General features: G+C 47.5%; 1 protein-coding gene across 1 annotated transcript; it reads right to left on the bottom strand.

The window, feature by feature from the left end:
- Nucleotides 1-4,416: 4,416 nt before the first annotated feature.
- On the bottom strand, nt 4,417-9,206 carry CUNH10orf71 (chromosome unknown C10orf71 homolog). The gene has a single exon (XM_087726984.1). The coding sequence runs from the start codon at nt 9,100-9,102 to the stop codon at nt 4,864-4,866; it is 4,239 nt and encodes a 1,412-aa protein (XP_087583110.1). The 5' UTR covers nt 9,103-9,206; the 3' UTR covers nt 4,417-4,863.
- Between the last annotated feature and the right edge of the window lie 10,536 nt (nt 9,207-19,742).

The raw sequence follows: 19,742 nt of genomic DNA, 5'->3' as shown, positions 1-19,742 counted from the left end.
ATTGATCCACCCAGTCTTGGGCTGTTTGCTATAATTGACACTAATTCTCCAAGATCTCCGGCGGTGATTTATTTTCCATCTTTCCTCTGTGGGATCCTACAAACATTAACCGAAGAAGAAATCTTCTCTGGGACTAAGCTAAGCCATGCTTGCATGTTTCCATGTTTGTGGGTGTGCAACAATTACAGAAACGGGAAGGGAGGGGGGGGGACAATGGTTCAGCTGACCGCCATCAGGTTGGACCTGGCTAAAAACAATTGTTTTCATGTGTTTTGGGGCAGAAATCCACCCCCAGCTCTGCTGCACCTGTGATAAATGCCTAAAACCAGACCGAACCGTCCCCAGCAACCGTCTTCTGACCGCATGGAATAAGTCTGTCCTGTGATCTCCTTCGGCTTTCCTAAGTAAGAAAGGGGGCTAATTTGGAAGAAGTGAGATTGCAGTGAAGGCAGGCTTCTGCTTCAAGGCTTTGGCTATCCCGATCCTCTCGGCTTGTCCGGATCAGACACAGGGATTTGATTTCCCTCACGTGCAAATGATGCACTCCAATTTATTTATTTCTTCCTTCCGATTTCCTGATCTGAGTTCCCTCTCTCTCCCCCCCTCCCCCCCCCTCTCAGACAAATCTCCTCCTCATTAATAAATGAGTAAGTCCAGGATTCAGAAAAGTATTTGAGTCGTATTATGACTGTACTTAGTCCAGGCTGGTGCTGGAATTAGATCCAATCAATGCCTTCAGTCAGAAGCTCTCAGGACTTAAATATTCAACCTGCTGCAGCTGGATAATAGCTGGCGGGGGGGGGGGAGGGAGGGTTGCCAACGAGAGGGATTTTTTCACCTCCATCACCCTGAAGACGGAGGAGCAAGACTTTGGGCTCCAGGCGAGAGAGACCCCAGGGGACTTTAAGGCTTGGTCAAGGGCCTCCGGACTCAGAGACGAAGCTCCCTTTGCGGTGCCCAGAGGGGCTCGGTCAGCAGCCTGTCCCGCAGGTCATGTAGCACGTGGTTTGACCCTGTGATCCCAACAGGTACAGATGGGAATTCCATAGTTAATGGTTGGTTCCATGTGCCTAACTATGTTTTCTAATTAAGTTAGATCTGAACTTGTTTCCCTATGAATCCTTCTGCCTGTGAAATATTCTTTATTAAATGTCAGCATTCTCCTCCCACCAGAGATTTCCTCTCTCAAATGGCAGCTGTGGCCCCAGGATTGGTTTCTCCCACCCGCCGGCCCAGCAGAGCCTCGGCTCCCCGGAGGTCCCCCCCCCCCGGTCAGGCTGCAAATCAAGAGGGAGCCTCGTGTTGGGCAGCAGCCCCCGGCCCACCCGGCCCACCCCGCCCACCGCTCTGCCCTCTAGAAGGGAGACTCCGCATCAGGACGGAGTTCACACCATGATGAGCTTGGCTAACCGTGGTTTAAAGAATAAATCACAATCAAGCAAACCAGATTTTGGATTAATGCGCTGTGTAAATTTAGCTTATGTTATATATAATATAACATTAAATTATAATTGCAGGTTATAATAAGGATTTATCAATGGCTCTATCATATCTTCATATCTTACTCTGTTTTCCCACCTTTAATTTGTTCTACTACACATCTTTGCTTTCCTTAAGTCTCAAACAGAACATAACTGGCCGGAATATGGGAATAGATGCAGAATAGCACAGACGCTAACAGAACACATCGACTTTTATTAGATAACTGAAATGGGTTTGAAACAGGTTCATTTATTCCTATAAATTGTATCTGTATCAACTCAGTTACAAGACTACCCTGGCCCTAAAATTATTCCTAATCTTGATTGTTTGAAAGGGGACGATATTCCCAGATTTGGGAATGTATTTAAAACTGGAACATGGTAGAGGGTATTTTTTCAAGGGTTCAAATATATAGTAGCAATCATATAGCTTTATCTGAACTGCTTTTTAGCTAGGTTTGACAAAGGATATGCTAATTTACTAAAATTATTTTTAATAATTTTAAATGAAATGAAATTTAAAGGAATGCCTATATAGAAGACCTATATATTACACAGGTCAGAAGGAGAGCTGAGAAGAGATCTGCAGGCTCCTCACATCCTGGTCATAAACGGTTTCATCCCCTCCCCTTGGGATGGCGCTATAGAGCACTGCATGCTAAGACAAGTAGACAGAGGAGGAGGCTTCTTCCCTCCAGCCACCGCTCTGCTGGTTTCTAGCCTTAAGCTCTACACCGACTCAGATAATGGGAGATAATGTGAAAGCATGCAAAGGTGAGTAGATAAATAGGTACCACTTCCCTGGGAAGGTAAGAGTGTTCCATGTGCCTTTGGCATAGAGCCATGCTGGTCACATGACCATGGAAATGGTCTTTGGATAACGCAGGCTCCCCCGGCCAAGAAACGGAGATGAGCACTGGGCCCTGGAGTCGGACACAATTGGACAGGGGAATCCTTCGATCACCCACCCCCCCGGGGGGGGCTCCTTCAGGAAGAATAACGAACTGAATGTGGTGGGAACGTCTCGCCTTATGTGGTCACCCTCTTGGTCTTCTTCCTTCTCCACTTCTGGGTATTCAGCCGGATGCAGGATAATATATCGCCTGCATCAGTTCTGCATCTTCAGTTTAAAGTCTATTTTTCCCTGTTTCCATAAGCGACAAAATTCTTAAGAATAAAATATGCTTTAATGATCTTTTTAAAAGGTAGTAGTCATATTGGGCATGAGAAATAAAAACCCAAATTCCGTGGAGGCAATACGTTTATTTGGCTTATTGAAGTGTTATAAAATCTGCACGCTTTTAAAATCCAAGAACTTTTCACCAGCCAAGATTAGTCAAGAAAGAAGGCAGACAAGCAAAGGTAACGTTGCCCCATTTGTGAGAAGTCGCAACTGACCCGTCTGCACGCTCCCCTTCTGATGCCTCTGGGATCAGCTCTGCCTTTGTGCCCTTCCCATTGGAAACACTGCGGGGGGGGGGGGGACGGACTGAAAACGATGGCTTAAAATAAGACCCATGTGCACACAAGGAGCTCCCCCAAGCTAATGTTTTTCAACAGCCAATAGATATTCAAAACAAGGATCTAGATCTCTTTGCTCTGGTGGGGACCAGATTCCTGGGGTGTCCTTCTTTCCAACAACAGAAGGAAAAGAGCCGTTTTTATTGCGCTGATCCCCCCCCCCCCACTTACTCCTAGGCTCCTGAATGGCAGCATGTGGCTAGTAGGATTCAAACTGATTTCACCCCAAGAAGAAACCTCTTGGGAGAATGCTAGCTATTTCAGTCAGAGGTAGAAGCAATATTTGAGGCCAATATTTGATTTCACTACCTGAGGAATCTCCTAAAGGGAAGACAGGCCGGGAGAGTTACAAACGAGAGTCTCAGCGGGAGACTCAGTGCTATAAAAAACACTATTTTTTTTAACTCAACTTTTCTGTTGTTTGAGGGCAAAACCTCCCAGAAATGTGGCCAGCAATTAACAGAAGCTCTGAGTCGTTATAATGTGGAGCTCATCACAAGAGCTGATTTCAGTCGCGAACCCCCCCTCCCCCTCCCCAAAGGGCCATTGGGGACCATTGCAGGAGGGGATTTCTAGCCTCTTGGAAACCAGTTTTCCTGATCCGGGGAGAGGGAGGAGAGCAAATGGAGAGAGATGGGAGAGGTTCGACTGAGAGAGTTTCAGCCCTCCAGTCCTGTTTGCTGAGATGGATCTTATCTCCATCTTTTGGGGGGGAGGGGAATTGGGCTGGTTGGTGGCATAAGGGATTTAAACAGGGACAGGTGGAGGAGGGAAGAGATCAATATTCTCCAGTCTTCTTTCCGTCTTGCTACTTTACCCCTGGCAGAAAACTAAGGGCTGCAAATTATCTTTAGAGATTTGGGAAAGTATCCTTTGGAGAGGGGGTGGGGGGGGGAAGGTCCGGTTCACAAGATGGTGACGTAAAGGGGCCAGTTCTAGAATTTTCCTGTGCCCGTATGTATCTGAGTTTACATAAAGTCTATATTAAAGTGACATAGTAGAACGTGTGGGTTTTATTTGCATAAAGTCTATTTTAAGCTGATACGATACAAGCTGTGGATTTCCTGTCTTAAAACAGGCAGAAACCTCACAACTGATTTTTGTCAATGGCCTTTGGAAGGCTAGGGAGGGGCCCCGTGGCCACCCAGAGTCGCCTCTGCTCCTCTTTCTTAGCCTCCAGCTTCATCAGCAGAGGCTGAGCGCCTAGTCTCCTCCTGGGGGTTTAGATCAAAACCTATCAGATGGCAGATCACGGCCAATCAGAGGTGAGCTAGATCTCTTTCCTTGCCTGGTCTTTCTTTTTTTGGGGGGGGGGGCACTTTTGCAAATGTACAGATAAACTTTTTTTTAAAAAATGCTAGCTTTTCTCCACCACTGTGTGTGCCATCATAATAAGCAATGGAAAACAGAAATGTGAAATGTGAACATATTTCATTTCAAATATATTAACCAAATATAATTCAATCACTCCATTTCAAAACCTGATGTTATATTCCAATTTCTCTTCAAATCATATAAAACCTGATGTCTGAACTCAGAATTACGTTTTTGACCATGAATAACTGAGCCGTGAGGTATGAATCCAGATCGCTCCAACCCAACCCTCAGGTAGTCAGGTTGAAGCATTTCCGTGTCGTACATCAAATGTACAGAAAGGTCATTAATAGATTAGAATTGTTCAGAGTAAACAAAAAAGTGAATTCTCATTAATATATTTTCTTATTCTACATTTGATCTTAGCAAGAAGGCCGAGAGGTGATATTATTTTGTTATAATTGCTGTGCAAGTAGAAATCCTCACCATTTGTGCTTTCAGGTACGCTTAGTCATTCTTCTAAAATAATAGCAAAGACCAAAGATTCTCACAATACGCCTTCTTCGGCCACAAACTCTTCAGCCGAACCCATGGAGACGTTCTCCGTAGTAGCAGAGGGGCTCATATCCTTTTCAAAGTTTGAGGGGGATCCATCGACATTTTGGCCACGGATATCAAGCAGAGGTGGAGCTGGGCAGGGAGAGCCACCTAAAGGCCCCGGAGAGGAGGGCCCCCCCGGCTGCTCGTCTGAGACCGACCCCGAGGCCTTTGTGAACATTTCAGAAAGCTGAGCTGACGACGGGAGGGCCGGAACAGAGGCTACCCTGGGTGGGAGAGTGCTGGGACCCCAGGCACTAGGAGGAAAGGACGTTTCTGGAGAGGGCGTTTGAGACACGTTCCTCTTGCAGGAAGGAGCTGGCACTTGGATGTAACTACCACTTTCTGGGTCGTAGAATGTCTTTAACCGAAGCGGTAAATCTACAATGAAGAACTCCCCTGAATCCGGATCCTGGAGCAGCTTCCGCTGAGTGGCAGGCAAAGACGGGGTGGGACTTACGGGGAGCAGAGGTTGGTGCTTTATCGGATCGCATTTTGGGGCAGTCAAGGGAGAATCGGGGCAGACAAGAGACCGCATAGGTTGGACGGGTGTCAGGGATGAAGCATCTTCATTCTGGGCCAGAGTTTCATCCTGAAGCTTTTTCTCTTGAGCTTCCATCTTTTTCCTCCTACTTGCCAGCTTCTTTGCCCGCCGTAACGCCTTCTCTGTCTTGGGTGGCACCGTTGGGGGTTTGGCTGTTGTCCTTCCCATTTGACTCACCAGCTGGAGTCTTTCATCCGTCCCCAAAGGACCGTCAGCATCTCCAGGGAGCTGACCCCTTCGCTCTGGATCAAGCGTGGGTGTTGCGGAAGGCTGGTCTGGGCTTCCTGTCGCTCTGTGTGGTGGGTGATCTGCTGCTTTCTCACTCTGTGATATGTTTGCAGTCGTATCTGACAATGGACCCACGGAAGCTGACCTGGGACTCTGTAGGGAAGAACCTGCTGAATTGCTCAATGGAGACGATGCGTAGCCGAAGGCGTCACTGGAAACGGGAGAACAAGCAAGATTTTCTGCTGCTGCTATGGGGGACTTTCCCGCTTGGCTTATTATTTTTTTAATGCAAGGACCCCCTCTTGGTCTGGTTAAGGCACGGTTCTTCATACAATGTAGCCTTTCTCTTACAGGGGGCCTCTCCTCCCTTTCGAAGCCTAGATGTGGCTGAATGGCAGAACTGGACCTCCCTTTTCTAACCCTGATCTTCTCTTTGGAAGTAGCTAATTTCTCAGGGCCTTTTAACTCCTTCTCTGGTGACACTGACACGCAACCAGTTTCTTCGGAATCTGCCCCCACAGGAGGAAAAGGGTCTAACCCTTCGCTCAAGCTGCCCTTGGTTGCTGGACTACTTTTGTCAGCCCCTTGGGAGCCCCCGTTCCCTTGGGGAGACCCCCACCCGTCCTCCTGGGCACCCCTGGGATTCTCTTGGGGGGCCGGAGGGGCTTCTTCACAGGACAAAGACCGGAGCAGAGGCAGCTTGATGGCTTTAGTCACAGGGGGAGACTTAAACGTGTTGTCTTTAATCATGAACAGAGTGGGCTTCAGGACGCTTGATAAGGTTGGGGTGAGGGGCTCTCCCGGCCTGCTCTCAGCTTCGCGCTCTGTGTTTTTCCCGCCCTCTTCTTCCTTCTCCTCCAACGCAGCCTCCTGCAGGACCTCCTCCTTCCCCTTCTTCTCCCTGTGGGCTTCATCCATAGCAGAGTCACAGTTGCTAAGAAGGTGGCCGTGCAAATCCTCTTCCTTGGCTTTCTCCTCTCCCTCTCTGTCGCTCTTCTCTTCTCTTCCATCCGCGTCGTTCCTCCTTCGCTGGCTCTCCTGGAGACAGGCTTTCTGGAAAAGCTGCATGAGAGAACAGGCCGTCTCGGGAAGCGGTTGCTCTGCCGTGGTAACAAAAGACTGCTCAGAAGAACCATGGGGGCTTCTTCTGCCCTGGGGGTCGTTCCCAGCTGAGGAGCAGGCCTGAGGTCCCTGGTTACCTGCCTTTCCTTCAGCCGGATAAAGCAGATTTCCAGACGCTCCATCGGCATCTTGACCCAAAGTGACTTTTTTATATTTGTGTTCCTGCACGACCTCTGGCTGTGCGGCTGCTACACCTGCCAGGTGAGGTTTGGGTGAAGGAGCAGGTTGAGCTTCACTCTGTTCATGCACAGAGACCCTCTCAGCCTCCTCCGTGTGCACGGAATCGCTTTGCTGCAAATGATTCTTATTTTGGTACTTTAAAACACCTGCCCTTGACTTAGATAAGCTCAAGAGTACATCATCGCTGATAAAATTCTCATTTAGACTGGTGAAACTGTCCTTTTCCTGGATGTAGTCCATCTGGTCAAATATATTAACTTTATCAGTGCCACCAAGCGTTTTTTCATTGTCGTCACCCAATACGTCGGTTGCCATGGCAGCTGCCTTCAGGTGGCCCTCCCTCTTGCCCTTGTCCTCCAGGGCTCTCAGGAGAGGAGAGGGGCTGTAGGTGCTTTTCACGCGCTTTCGGATGTCCTTCAGGTTAAATAGCAAACGGGGCGCTTTAGACTTGTAATCGTTCTGAGAATAGAAGGCCTTCCCCTCGGGCTCCTTGGCTGCCCCGGCTTCCAACATGAATGGAGTCACCACTAGAAGCCGGTTTCCTGGTGGTCCTTCATTCTGAGGCTCGAGGGGTGGGACCGGAGTCAGGAGGGCCGAGATGCCGAAGGGAGGATCGGGCAAGGTCACCCGTGACTCGGGCGCAGCTCTTCCGACCAAAGGGCCGACCTCAGGGGGCTTTCCGTACGGGGAATCTTTTACGCCTAACGCTTCGGCTGCTCTGACTTCTGCCGCTTTCATTCTACCAAGAGTAGCTTTTTGTTTCCTCCAGGGTGGAGGGCCGCCGTTTCCTACCCTAAGTGCAAATTCTGGCTTGGTGGGTTTCTCTGCTAGTCCAGTCATGTGTGGCATCAGCATTCCCAGCGTATCAGTGGGGTGGAATGCGGCTTCTGGAGGGGGAGAGAGTTGAGGGAAAGGCGATGGGGGGAGTGGCGCCTTGGACACTGGAATGGAGAGGGACATTCTTGGGGGGGAAAGCGTGGTAGATGTTGGGGAGGTTGGAGAAGGACTCTCGTACACAGGTGCAAGTCCCTGGGCTGAGAGCTGTGGGGCAACGGTACAGGTTGCATCGGCCGGAGAAGGGAAATACCCGTCTGCCGGAGGCACCGAAAAAAGGGAGGCTTTGGAGAGAGACTGTGGCGAAGAGCCGCCAGAGAAGTTTCCTTCTAGCATGAAGGCACCTATTGGCTTCGGCTCAGAAACGCGAGGCCTCGTGAAGAAAGGCGCTTCCTCGAAGCAACCGAGGCTGCCCTCCGCGGGCATTGCCTCTCCCATTCCAGTTATTTTTTTGTGGTGTGCCTTCCATGACTCAAAAGCGCTGTTTTCACTGTGGAGAAAGCTGCTTTTTCTGGCTGCTTCTTTCGCCTTTTCACTTCTGGTTTTCACCGTCTTGTTAGAGATGCTGAACTTGGGTGTATTCGAAACGTTTGCTTGGGAAGGATGGGAGGCAGGCAGGCTTTGATAGACCAGATCTATTTCGCTAAATCCTTTGCGCTTGTCGCTTGGATTTCCTTGGTTTGGATCTGGAAGTTCAGGGATCCCCTTTGGGATGTTTACAACTCTTCTGCCACTCCAGAAAGCCATATCGTCCCCACATATCAATGGACCTTCTGTCAAACTATGGTTGACTGGCTGCCTGGTTAGCAGAAGGGAGACCTGATTGTCAACCTTATCGAAGGTCTTGATCAAAGAAGACACTTTTGAGATATGTGTACAGTTGTGCAGATCAGACAGTGGCGGCAGATCCAGTTTTCTTCTTATGCTTGGGTTGACTAGATAATACTTCTTATCTTCGTGAGTTTTGGAGTTGGTAGAAACCTTGGAAAGTAGGAATGTTGCGTGCTCCTTTTTCGAGAGTTGCTTGTGGAAGTTGGTGTTTCTCCTGAGGGCATAATCCCAGGGGCCGTGAAAGAATTTGCTAGAGAACTGATGGGAGATGTTGGGTGGCCCCACAACAGCATCTACATCTGTGTAAGGTGTTTGAAGCTCAGCCACGCACAGGCTTTTGAACGCTCGGTCGGTGAGGCTGCACACCTCTCTGTCGGTGTCGTCCAGCAGGCTCCCGATGCTCGAGGCGTCACTCTGCCCGTCTGCAGCGTGTTTCTTATTCCCCTGCATGGTCCATAGGAGTCATGAATGAAACGGGAGGCTGACTTCTGGAGCTATCTGCAATTTCATATTCATTTCTCTTAAGGAAGCACAGCCTGCAAATTGAACACATATAAGTTTACGTTATTGTATTATAATACAATTCAATTGCACATAAACCTTTGCTGTTTAATTTCCCATTGATCCCCAATTTAACCTAATATTCTAGAATTACTTGGTATTAAAATATTTATACATGATATATACTTAAAATAGTTTTGAACTAGAATAGCTCCCAGAAATATAATTAAGAGAGAAATGAAGAGTTTTTAAAAATGGTGCTTAAACTTTCATAACTCTGCCCCCTTCCCTTCTCCGGGAATTCTTTTTTAAAAGCCAATTTTTCTTTTCCCCTCTGAAAACCCGAGTTGTATTGTTATTAGTCCCCTTGGTTTGGCCTTGTAGAATCTCCTCCTCATTTAGCTCAGCCATGGGGAGAACCCCAGAGGGGGTGCAGAGCCCAGGATGGGCTTTGCAGGTTTCTATATATATACTTTTATGCTCCGGATTCTGTAATAGGAACCGTGTCATGACTCAACAATGATGATGCCATGTCTCCTTTGAATGTCTCATCCCCCCTCCCTCCCTCCCCCCCGGGTGCTTGGCCTCTTTCTTTGGGAAAAGTCGTTTGTGATTGACGTGTATAATAAAAACCTCCGTCCAAGAGTCTGTTCTGCACCTGAATTTGTTTTTCTTGCCTAAAGGGTTCTGTCTTTAACTCTGTATTCTTTTTTTTTTTTTCCACATACAATATGTCGTTTAATCACAGGTGCATCCCTACTAAGTTTATACATCCCGTATCTCTCTATTGTATATTTAATAAGCACCACAATAAGCTAGGGTTTAAAAAACAAAAAACAACAAAATAAAACAAGGGAGAGAGAAAAAAAAGGGTGGGGGAAGGGGGGGGGAGGCCAAAAAGGACAAAAAAAAAAGGTCCAAGAAGGAAAGGGAAAAAAGACAAAACAAAAACAAATACAAAAAAGGAAAAGAAAAAAAAAACCATCATCACATGCAGCATGTCGTTTGATTACGGTTGTTTTAACATCTACATCTTCAAATAATGTTTACCATCTCAGATATTTCCTCTAATGTAACTAAAGGTCTCATTTTCCTTCTACCATATTTTAACTCTGTATTCTGAAGAAGGTCTGATGGTAAGATAAAGTTGCTGGGACTAGCTGGGAGTTGGGCTCTAATTTAGCAAGTCCTTCCAGGTGAATGGAAGCAGGATCTTGAGTGACTGCCTGGGGCAAGTTTGACACTGGACCTCCTGAAGGAGTGGACAGGATACTGAAGTCTGCTGGGGGGGGCACCTGCTTACCCCTCCCTTCCTGGCTGGTGAAGGCCACCTACTGTTGGGTCCAACTAGCCAGACCTGCTTGGCCAAGAGAAGGATGGGGGCAGCGTTGCCTCCTTCCTCAAAAGCTTTCACAGTCCTTCATTTCGTTGTAGTTTTTTCAGTGTCACGCAAACGCGGCCTTTGGTGGCTCTTAAAACTTGTGGGCTCTTTCCCACAGACAGTGGGCTGGAGGGCATGTGTGAAACAAGTGGTTTGTTGTTCGTTTTCCTGATGTTTGTTTATTTGTATTATCTATCACATTGATTAAAAAAGAATCATGTGGGAGGTAGAATGAGAATAAAACTTCATGTTTTCTGCAATGTCCTAAAATTTTGGGGAAAAGTTATTACATATTTGAATTTGGCTGATATATCAGGCTTAATATTTTTGACACCTACATTCTTTGGAACTAGGTAGCTACCCTGGACAACAGGAAGAGGTTCTCCCTCGGGAGCCTCCCTTTTGCCCTTCAACACAGGAGAGATAAAATCATAGCACCCCCCCCCCCATTTCTCAGTGGATCGAAGACCTGAGGTTACTTTGACTTACAAATGAGTTGGTTACAGAGGTAGATTACATAGAGATGATTACGGTTACTATAAATAATGGCCATCCTTTATTGAAATTGTAATACCGAACCTATATTCATTCATAAGAAGTCACTACGTGCATAATTTTTATAACTTATTTCTCTTACTTCCCTTTCTCTTTCCTTTTGTTATTCTTTTGTCTTTGTTCTGTTTTATAAAGGCAAAATTGTACAAACGAAAAAAGCCACCACGCCAACATGGGATGCATTGCGAACCTCCATTATCTCCTTTAATATTTAATTTGGTGCTGGAACCCCTGGAGTGTTTAATAAGATGAACTGGTGATGCCCAGGAAAAGCCCAGGCCTGAACCGCAATACAAATTGTCCCCATCATGTGATACTTGGGTGCTTCTTAAAGGGATTATAAAAACATGGCACTGGTTGAGATTGTATAGTTATATGGGAAATATGCCAGGTATACAAAAATCAAACGTTATGCCGATTGGCAATAAGGTTCCTAAAGATGTGAATTTTGTCTTTGTTGCTTGTTCAGAATCTATTAAATAGTGATTATAATTCCTATGAATTATAATTTTAGAAGATATAAACAATTTAAACTATATTGACCGAATGAAAGGAGACATCAAGAGATAGAGGAAGATGCACCTATGCTTGTAGGAAAGGAAATATTACAATATACGTCTGTCTCCGTCTCTATATTGATTTCATTTGTTAATCACATTAATATGGTTACCTATCTCACAAAAAGTGACTGCGTGACTTTAATAAAATGACAAATACCTATAAATCATTATAAAGATATTTTCAGAACATTGCTACTTAAATGTTTTTAGCTGACTGGCAAAAGAATGATTATTTTCTAATGGAAAGAGCAAAAACAAAGACTTCTCTTTTCTCGCTAGCTTTGGCTTCATCTGCAGTCAGGATAGAACTGCTGACTGGGAGATGAAGTCCATCAGCCTTCCACTCGCCCTGGTTCCGACACCCTCCCCCCTCCCGCCCCCCCCAGCCCGCTCTGGACAGTTGCTGTCTTCAAGAGGATGAGCTTTGCAGGTCAGCTGGTCAGTTCAGCGGATTGCAACGGATTGCAAGACAATGGAGGGTGCAGAGAGAAATAAAGTTGAACACAAGTGGCTGTTGTCACATTTCAACAAATTGTATAGACTCTCTTTGTGTGGCTTTTGTCTTTATTAGGAATAATAAATAATTGCTGATCTATTAATTTTTGCAGTTTATCATTTCCCTCCATGTTCTGTTCATTCTCATCCTTCCCCATTAGTTTCACGTTCTCTCTTTCTATTGGACCTGTTTCCCATTATTTAAAAATACTCATTTAAAAAAATGTTTATATTTTATTTTTAAATATTATAGTGTAATTTCTCAACTTCTCATTTGTCAATTGTGACTAAGGTTGAAGTAAATCTTGCGTTATTTAGTCTATTTGCTAAAATTCCTAATTATGCCGCAAATTAGCCTAGGTTTTGAGCATTTTGAAGATATATTGAAGGTCCCATAATTCTTCAGTGATCATGGCTAAGGAATTCTGGGAGTTGAAGTCCACAAACCTTCTGGTTGCCCAGACCGAGAACCACCGGTCCAAGAAGCTACATTTACTGGATTCTCCTCCTCCTCCTCCTCCTCCTCCTCCTCCTCCTCCTCCTCCTCCTCCTCCTCCTCCTCCTCCTCCTCCTCCAACTTAGTAGTGTTTTTGTTTACTTTCTTGTGTTGACGTACACCTACTAAAAGTTTAGTACCTGCATTAAATCCTGATGTAATTTTTCTAATTCTAAACTAATAACATCTTGTTTCTCCATATTTTCAAAATATTTTTGTTTTAAACAGAGATTATTTAATTGTTAATTGGTTTATTAAACCAATTAAATCAGTATTGTTTTTCATCTGTCATTAATTATACATACATGCTTCCCAACCACTGTTCTTTTACTTATATCATTCCTTTTATCAATATGTTTATACCTTATTTTCCCTGTCACAATATTTGTACTTGAAGGAACTCACTGCCATTGTAACACTTTTTAGTGGTTTTAATATTTCTTGCAATAATATAGCGCACTTACAAGGATTGAATACGCTATTGAAATAATCTGTCATTACCATTTCCTAACTGTTTTTATTTCCTTAATCAGGTTAATTAAAAGTTGGTGATAGATCTAGTGCATAAAGCAATAGCATTGCTGAAACAAGAGAATAATCTGTAATTGTTACATAAAACATTTTTATTGGATACTGCAGAGAATCTTTCACAAGAAATGACTTTTCTTGCTACAGGATGTGAGGTGGGAACAGGAATGCTTACATTTGCCTCCTGTTTCTAGGTTTCACTTTTAAAAGAATTGCCAAGGTGACATTTTTATTTATTTTCTCTGAGTTGTATCTCCTCTTAACTACAGAAGGCAAAGTAGGCTGGGTTGAGAGAGGAGGGAAATTTTGTGCAGAGAGGAGACTTAAAACTCGGTTCTTCCAGCACCTTCACCCCCTTAAGGAATCTGGTTAAGAATATACATACATCCTTTAATATATGCATTTAAAAGCACTTCAAAAATTATTTTTAAAAATCATAGCCTGCATTTCTGATTATTCCAACTTTGAAGATAGCTTATAACAGTAAAAATGCAGAGTATTAAAAACAAAACAAAATTAATGCAGTTAAATGAATGCAGTTAAAATAATCAGCAATTAAAAGCTTGGACTAAAAATATTGGAAAGTTCTGGAGAAGTGGGAGTGAGCACGTTCCTGTAGTTGAGAGTGAGGAGGGACAAGGCCCTTCCTTCTCCATGACAGAGAAGCTTCCGACTATGAGCATCTTGGGACCAGCCCCCCCCCCTCCCCTCCATGATCAGGGAGGTTCCTAGGGAGAGGCTTCCCCACAAATGAGCAGCTCCGGAGCCCTGCAGGGGACAACGGCAGCATCTGAAATTGGCCAGGTAAAGGTTGGTCTCGAATGCCAATCTTTTGTGGCAGGCCTTCTACGATTCCCGTTCCTTGTTCAGGAGCCTTTGCACTTTCTGCCCCGCTGTAGGGAGGCCCGGTTTATAGGAAGGCCCCGGGGGCAGAGACCTCCGAACCGAGGGCCAGGAGAGATCCAGGAAGGCTCCTGAAGTCCTGGAGTCTCTCTGGGCAAATGCAGCCCCATCCAGAGCCCAAGGGCAGCGACCTCGGACTTCATTTGACTTGTGGTCCCTCAATTAGCTCTCCTGACTGAGATTGGGAAACAGGTGAAGGTATTGACGGTGGTGTCTTTGGGCAGCAGGGAGCAGTAGAGCTCAGCGTCCCAAGCCTACGTCCAGGGCTTCCCACTCCGAGTTCTGAATCCTCTCCCGCAGCAGTTGCTGGCTGTGTTGTGGAGCCCAGAAGAAGACAAGGACCCGGGCACCGAACAGTGGGCCTCTGGCACCACCTCCTGGGCTGGGAAGTCCCAACAGGAAGGGCCAGAAGCCCCGCAAAAGAGGGACTCAGTCCGGAAAGAAGATGCGAGTGCTCTGAAGACTGCTGAGAGGTTGAGAAGAACCGTCTGTTGACTCCCCTGGGAGTCATCGCCTGCCAATCTATCCCTTTGCCCTGAACAAAACCTGGCTTGAAACCGGCCCAGAGGCATCCAGATGTACCTGGACCTCAGAGGTCACCCCTTCCTCACTCGGTTCACTCCAAAACACCTAATGCTGGTTTTTAATTAGAAGGAACTTCCAATTACACGCATAGCACGTTTACCCAAGGGATACTGTATACGGTGGCCAACCTTGCATGAGGGCGTAACAGAGCAGGGAAAGTTGCAGCAGAGGCCTGAGGAAATGACCAGGGGCCCCAACAGTTTCCCCGGGAGAAAAGGAGGCCTCTTCATCCTGGACCGAAGTCACCTGGGTGACTGGGGAAGGGGTATAAAACCAGGCACGGCAAAGACAAAGGAAAAAGGGAAAGAAAACCAGGGCCAGGAGCCTTTCCAGTCATTCAGAACTGGGGGGGGGGGAGTTGAACAGATTGGAGGGGGGAGAATTCTTTGGGGGGTGGGCTACTTCTCTGGCCTTGCAGGGTCCTTTGGGGCTTTCTCAGCAGTCTGCCTAGTCTGCTTTTGGGACCATGCTTGAAGGGGTCATTCTGACACCTGGGACACCATGACCATTTTGGCCTCAAAATCTTTGCAAGAAAAGGAAGTGATCGTTCCCTGGCATAGAACATAAGACTCTGCCACATTTCCCCCCATATTACTAACCAGGATAGGCTTAATGAAACGTCCTCTACTCTTTATCTGTATGTCTGGATGTTTTGTTGGATACAGAAAACATGGGCTGGATGAGATTCATGCCTAATTCCTAAGCTGGTTTTTGGCCAAAACCAAAGCTGGTAGTAAGGAAGTTTAATAGGGAAAAGTGCTAAAATTAATTTCTATAATTGAAAATTAATCTTGCCCGCCATGAATTGCTCAATGCATTTGCTTTGCTTGAAAGTGGTCCCTGCAGTGAAGGGCCCCTTCCTCCTCGCTTGCCTCCCTCGGAGAAGTTCATAGTTCAACTTCGCATATTGTTGGAAGAATCCGACCGTCTCCTACAAACTGAGAACTTGCCCTTTCTTAGGCAATGCTATGTTTGTACCCAGGTCGCTCTTACCTCTTGTGTTAACAGACCCCGTGGAAGTTTTGATCTTCTCGTATTCCGATTGCCCCTTTGAGGCTCACCAGCAAGGAGGAGTGGAAATAATTTTCTGGGAAAGCCTTTCCAAGCTACATATTTCATTATGTTCTGCAGGTCCTTTCAGTCTGCAACTGAATAAAGAAAAGAAATAGATGAAGTTGTAGGAAATAAGGCTTGTTATTTTTTAAAAAAACCTTCATTCTTCTCATCCTGCTTTGATTGCCAGTAACCCTCATCTGTTTTCTTAAGTTGTCAACATGTCTGAGCTTCTTTTTTCAAGCCAGATATCCTCAAAGGTGCCAATTTCACATAAAAAGCCCATCAACTCCACAAAGCTGTTTTTCAAAGCAACCTGGCCACCACAGGAAGCCACAGAGAGGATCGGTAGCTGCGTCTCTTGCTCTGGCCGGCATCGGTCCCTCAGCCTCCATACGTGGTTGGAAAAGCTCAGTGCTTCCTACCCAGCCACAGAGTCCCCTTCTTAAACGCTCTGAGCCTGGCAAAGCTAGGTGGGAAGGTGTCGGGTGGGAGCGATGGGTTGCTGAGTTGAGAACTAGGCCCAGAGGGGGAAGAGGCTGGAGACCCCCTGCGTGGCAATTGTGTCTCCTGGGGGTCTCATCAGTTGACTGCAATTCCTTCACCCTGGCATCCCCCCCTGCAAAGCCTCCCTGCCCAGCGCTTAACCTGTGCTCCGAACAGCAGCCCCCCCCCAGCAGCTCAGTCTCGGTCATGGCCAAAGAGGCTCAGCATGCGGACCCCCAGCACCAACCACGCCTTCTGCCCAGGTAAAAGAAAGGACCCTCCGGGGGCTGCTCGGAGCTCTTTCCCTTTGGGAGGAGTTTGAGGTTCTCCTTGTAGGCTTGGATGGCTGGGCGGAGAGCTTAGAGGTGGGGGCCAGGCTAGGCAGGACTGGGCTGGGTCGGGGAAATCTAATGGGGGGGAAATCTAATGGGGGGGTCCCCTGGGAAAGCTAGATCTACTCCTGCAGGACCCCTGCCCGTTCCGCCACGGGAGGAGAACATGCAGGACTCCGGTTTCACAGGAGGTGGAGCCACCTGGAGGCATCTCCCGCTGTAGCTACTAGATGCTGGCGGGGGTGGAGGGGGAACGTTATAGCTGACCATCTCTGGGGTAGGAAAGGCGAAGGACCCGGGTATCAAGGCCCCACCCTTCCTTAGGCAGCCTCCTTTTCTTGGCCAAGGGGTTTTCAGCCAGAAAGCAGCCTCCCGCTGCGTCACCCTCCTTTCTGATCTCTCACTGATTGGCTGCAGTGGACTCTGCTTCTACAGAAACGGCGGAAGAAACTCCTACGACTGCACAAACAGAGAACCAGGCGAATGGACGTTGTGGTCTGACCTCTTGGCCCATCTTCATCCTGCATTTCTGTTTCTGATGCTCCTGAGATAGCTGCACGCAGGACCCATCCACAAGTCACTTTTCTTTATCATAGTCCATGCACGCACGCATGCAGCTGCTGCAGGAGTAATTGCTAGCAACGGCTGCCGTGGGGCACGACCTTATTAATTCGGGTGCTGCTTTGGACCCCCGGACCTTTCGCTAAACCCACTGAAGCAGCCCAGCTCCTCTCAGGCGTCTGCAGCTCACAAACCCTGGCCTAAGAAGAGAAAGATCCCGCTGAAAGCCTCTCCTTGTGGCTCAGCATTCCTTGATCCCCTTGATCCCGAGGCGGTTGGAGGCGAGCGAGTGGGATGGAAGCAAGGGAGCCTCCTGGTTGAATGTCCCCTTCGGAGCATGAGTGGTGGGGTTGGGGCCATTTGCCCCGGGGCTGCGGAAGAGGCTCTTGGGTGGATCCTCTTTCTAAGCTGCCTGTAACGGGAGACGGGGGTGTGACGGCCGACCATTTTAAAGCTTAGGAGGGCTTACAGTTAAGAATACACCAGGGGATACATAAAAGCCAGATCGCCTCATGCACAAATCCTGGAAAGGGAAAGCAGCCCAGATGCTCTCCGGAACAATTGCCACAAAGCCCACTCGGCAGCTCTCTGGCCAATCACGTTGTGGGGGAATACGGAGGCCCTGAAGGACAGGCAGAAGATAAAATCTAACAAATAAGTCAACGCAATATTGGTAAACGGCCCCAAAAGAGACATTGTCACCTCACTTCAGGGAACACAAATGTCCTTCTTAAAACTCTCAACATCTTCTGGGTATCTCTGAGCTGAACTAAAGTTTTCTTTCCAGATAAACTCACATTACTGAAAATATTATATAGATGACCTGGAAGTGTGTCTCCATTACGGTTTCTTTTTGGAGAATTGTGTGCCAAATCTTGATTGTTGTCAATGAGAAGTTGAGGTTGGTTCACCCTTTCATGAGCTCACAGTTTCTCTGGGGCTTTGGAGAAGAGGTTGACCCCCCCCTCTTTTCTGTAACAGCCCCCCAAGTATTGGAAAGCTGCTCTCATGCCCCCCCACTAATTCTTCTCTTCGGTGGGGTAGACATTCCCAGCCCCCTTAACTGGGCATTGTTCAGTTTAGCCTCCTGCCCTTTCCCCAAGGTCTCAGCATCCTCTTGACCTCTGGAGGCTCATGGGACATTCAAGCTCCAACCACTCCAAATATTCCCCAAGAGGAGTTTTCAGCAGATGCAACTGGGATGAAGACCCCCTCCCACCCCCTCCCCTTTTCCTTCCTGCTCTCCGTCCCCCAGGGTAGACTTTCCACGGGGATCGGAGCTGCCTGCTCAGCCATATTCACTCTGGACTTTTGCCTCCAGCACTTTAGGCACCTGCCAGCCAGTTCCGCGGCCTGAACGGGCTCAGGGAACCTGTGAGCTTGACAAGGTGGCAGAGGCCACCCTGCAGCAACGGAGGCTGGGAGTGTGGGAAAACAGGGAATGCCAGTCTGGCACCAAAGCCTCCAGTCTGGAGCAACAGAAACCGACCTGCCAGAAAATTCTGGGATTCCACCAACTCCAGAAGACCCCCAAAGCCAGGCCGAAGCTCCTGCTGTGACATTTTTGTTTTTCTAAGACGTTTCTCAATAAAAATGGTAAATGCTGACTAGCAGATGATGACAAATCTTGCTGATCAAAGCAGGGGACTTGAAAACTTCATGCTTAGCCATTTTGGGCATCTCCACTTGTGTGAACAGATGAAATGTGGTGGGTGGAAGTTATGCTTCGTGTGCTATAATTATTTTCCTTAACACCTGATATTCCCTCCATATAGAGTAGAAGGTCAGTCAGTCTGCAGCACCTTGGCGAGGCCGCTGGCAACGACCCGGCTGGGACAGGGGATCTCTCCGTGACAACTTCACTCTACAGCCCTCCGCGTCTAGGAGGCGGGTGGTGCCTTGTGCAGACATCTTGGCCAGGGCTGCGGCTGGGTAAAAATAAATCTCCACTCCACTTGACCCTTAAACTCTGACCACTGTCTCTCCTTGTAGGCAGGGACAGGTAGAAGGTAGGCTGGGCTGTGGCTGTGTAGACCTGGCCCGTCAGATTCTACACAGTGGAACGTCTGTGCCAGAAAACGTAATACTTTGAAAACAAATCAATTGGTAGTTTCTGGAGGCCCCACTGCCTTTTCTCTGCTGTATTTCAAGCCTTGGCAGATAGAAATCAAGTTCTTAAAGATGAAATAAATTCCCTTTGAGGAATTGGGGACCATTTACTCCCTGCCTCCTTATTCAGGGCTGGGGGTCGCGGAGGAAGAAAACCGCTCTACCCCCCCCCCCCCCCGTGCACCCCTTATGGAAGCGAGTGCCTGGCTCAGCCCCTTGCCTGGCCTTCCTTTCTCAGCCCCTCCCTCTTCCCTCCCAGTCACGTGACCTGGAGTAGAGCAAATTTAAAGAGGTTGAAAGAATCCCGGGTGGGGGGGGTCCTGTTCTGCCTGCTTCCCCTAACTTATGCCATGCAAAGCCCATGGTCCTCTGCCCCTCAGTGGGCCTGATGCCCAACACTCAGCTTACGCCCAGCAGCGCGTTCTGGTCAGGGGAAAGTAAGGGCAGATGTAGTGGGGTTTGCAGTGGCATGTTGCACAACACAACAGCACTTCACAAGCATCCAATTTCCTTTTTCTCCACCTGGTTGGTAGTAGGGTCGCCTC

Source organism: Thamnophis sirtalis, unplaced genomic scaffold (genome assembly GCF_051295495.1).
Source record: "Thamnophis sirtalis isolate CommonGarterSnake01/CBP01778 unplaced genomic scaffold, rThaSir2_p1.2 scaffold_12, whole genome shotgun sequence".
NCBI lineage: Eukaryota > Metazoa > Chordata > Lepidosauria > Squamata > Natricidae > Thamnophis > Thamnophis sirtalis.
The sequence above is the reverse complement of the archived record's forward strand: the minus strand, read 5'-3'. Positions and strand labels throughout refer to the sequence as shown.

Excerpts from the sequence above, each read along its gene's own strand:
- CUNH10orf71 (XM_087726984.1), bottom strand. The coding sequence starts at position 9,102 with ATGCAGGGGAATAAGAAACACGCTGCAGACGGGCAGAGTGACGCCTCG.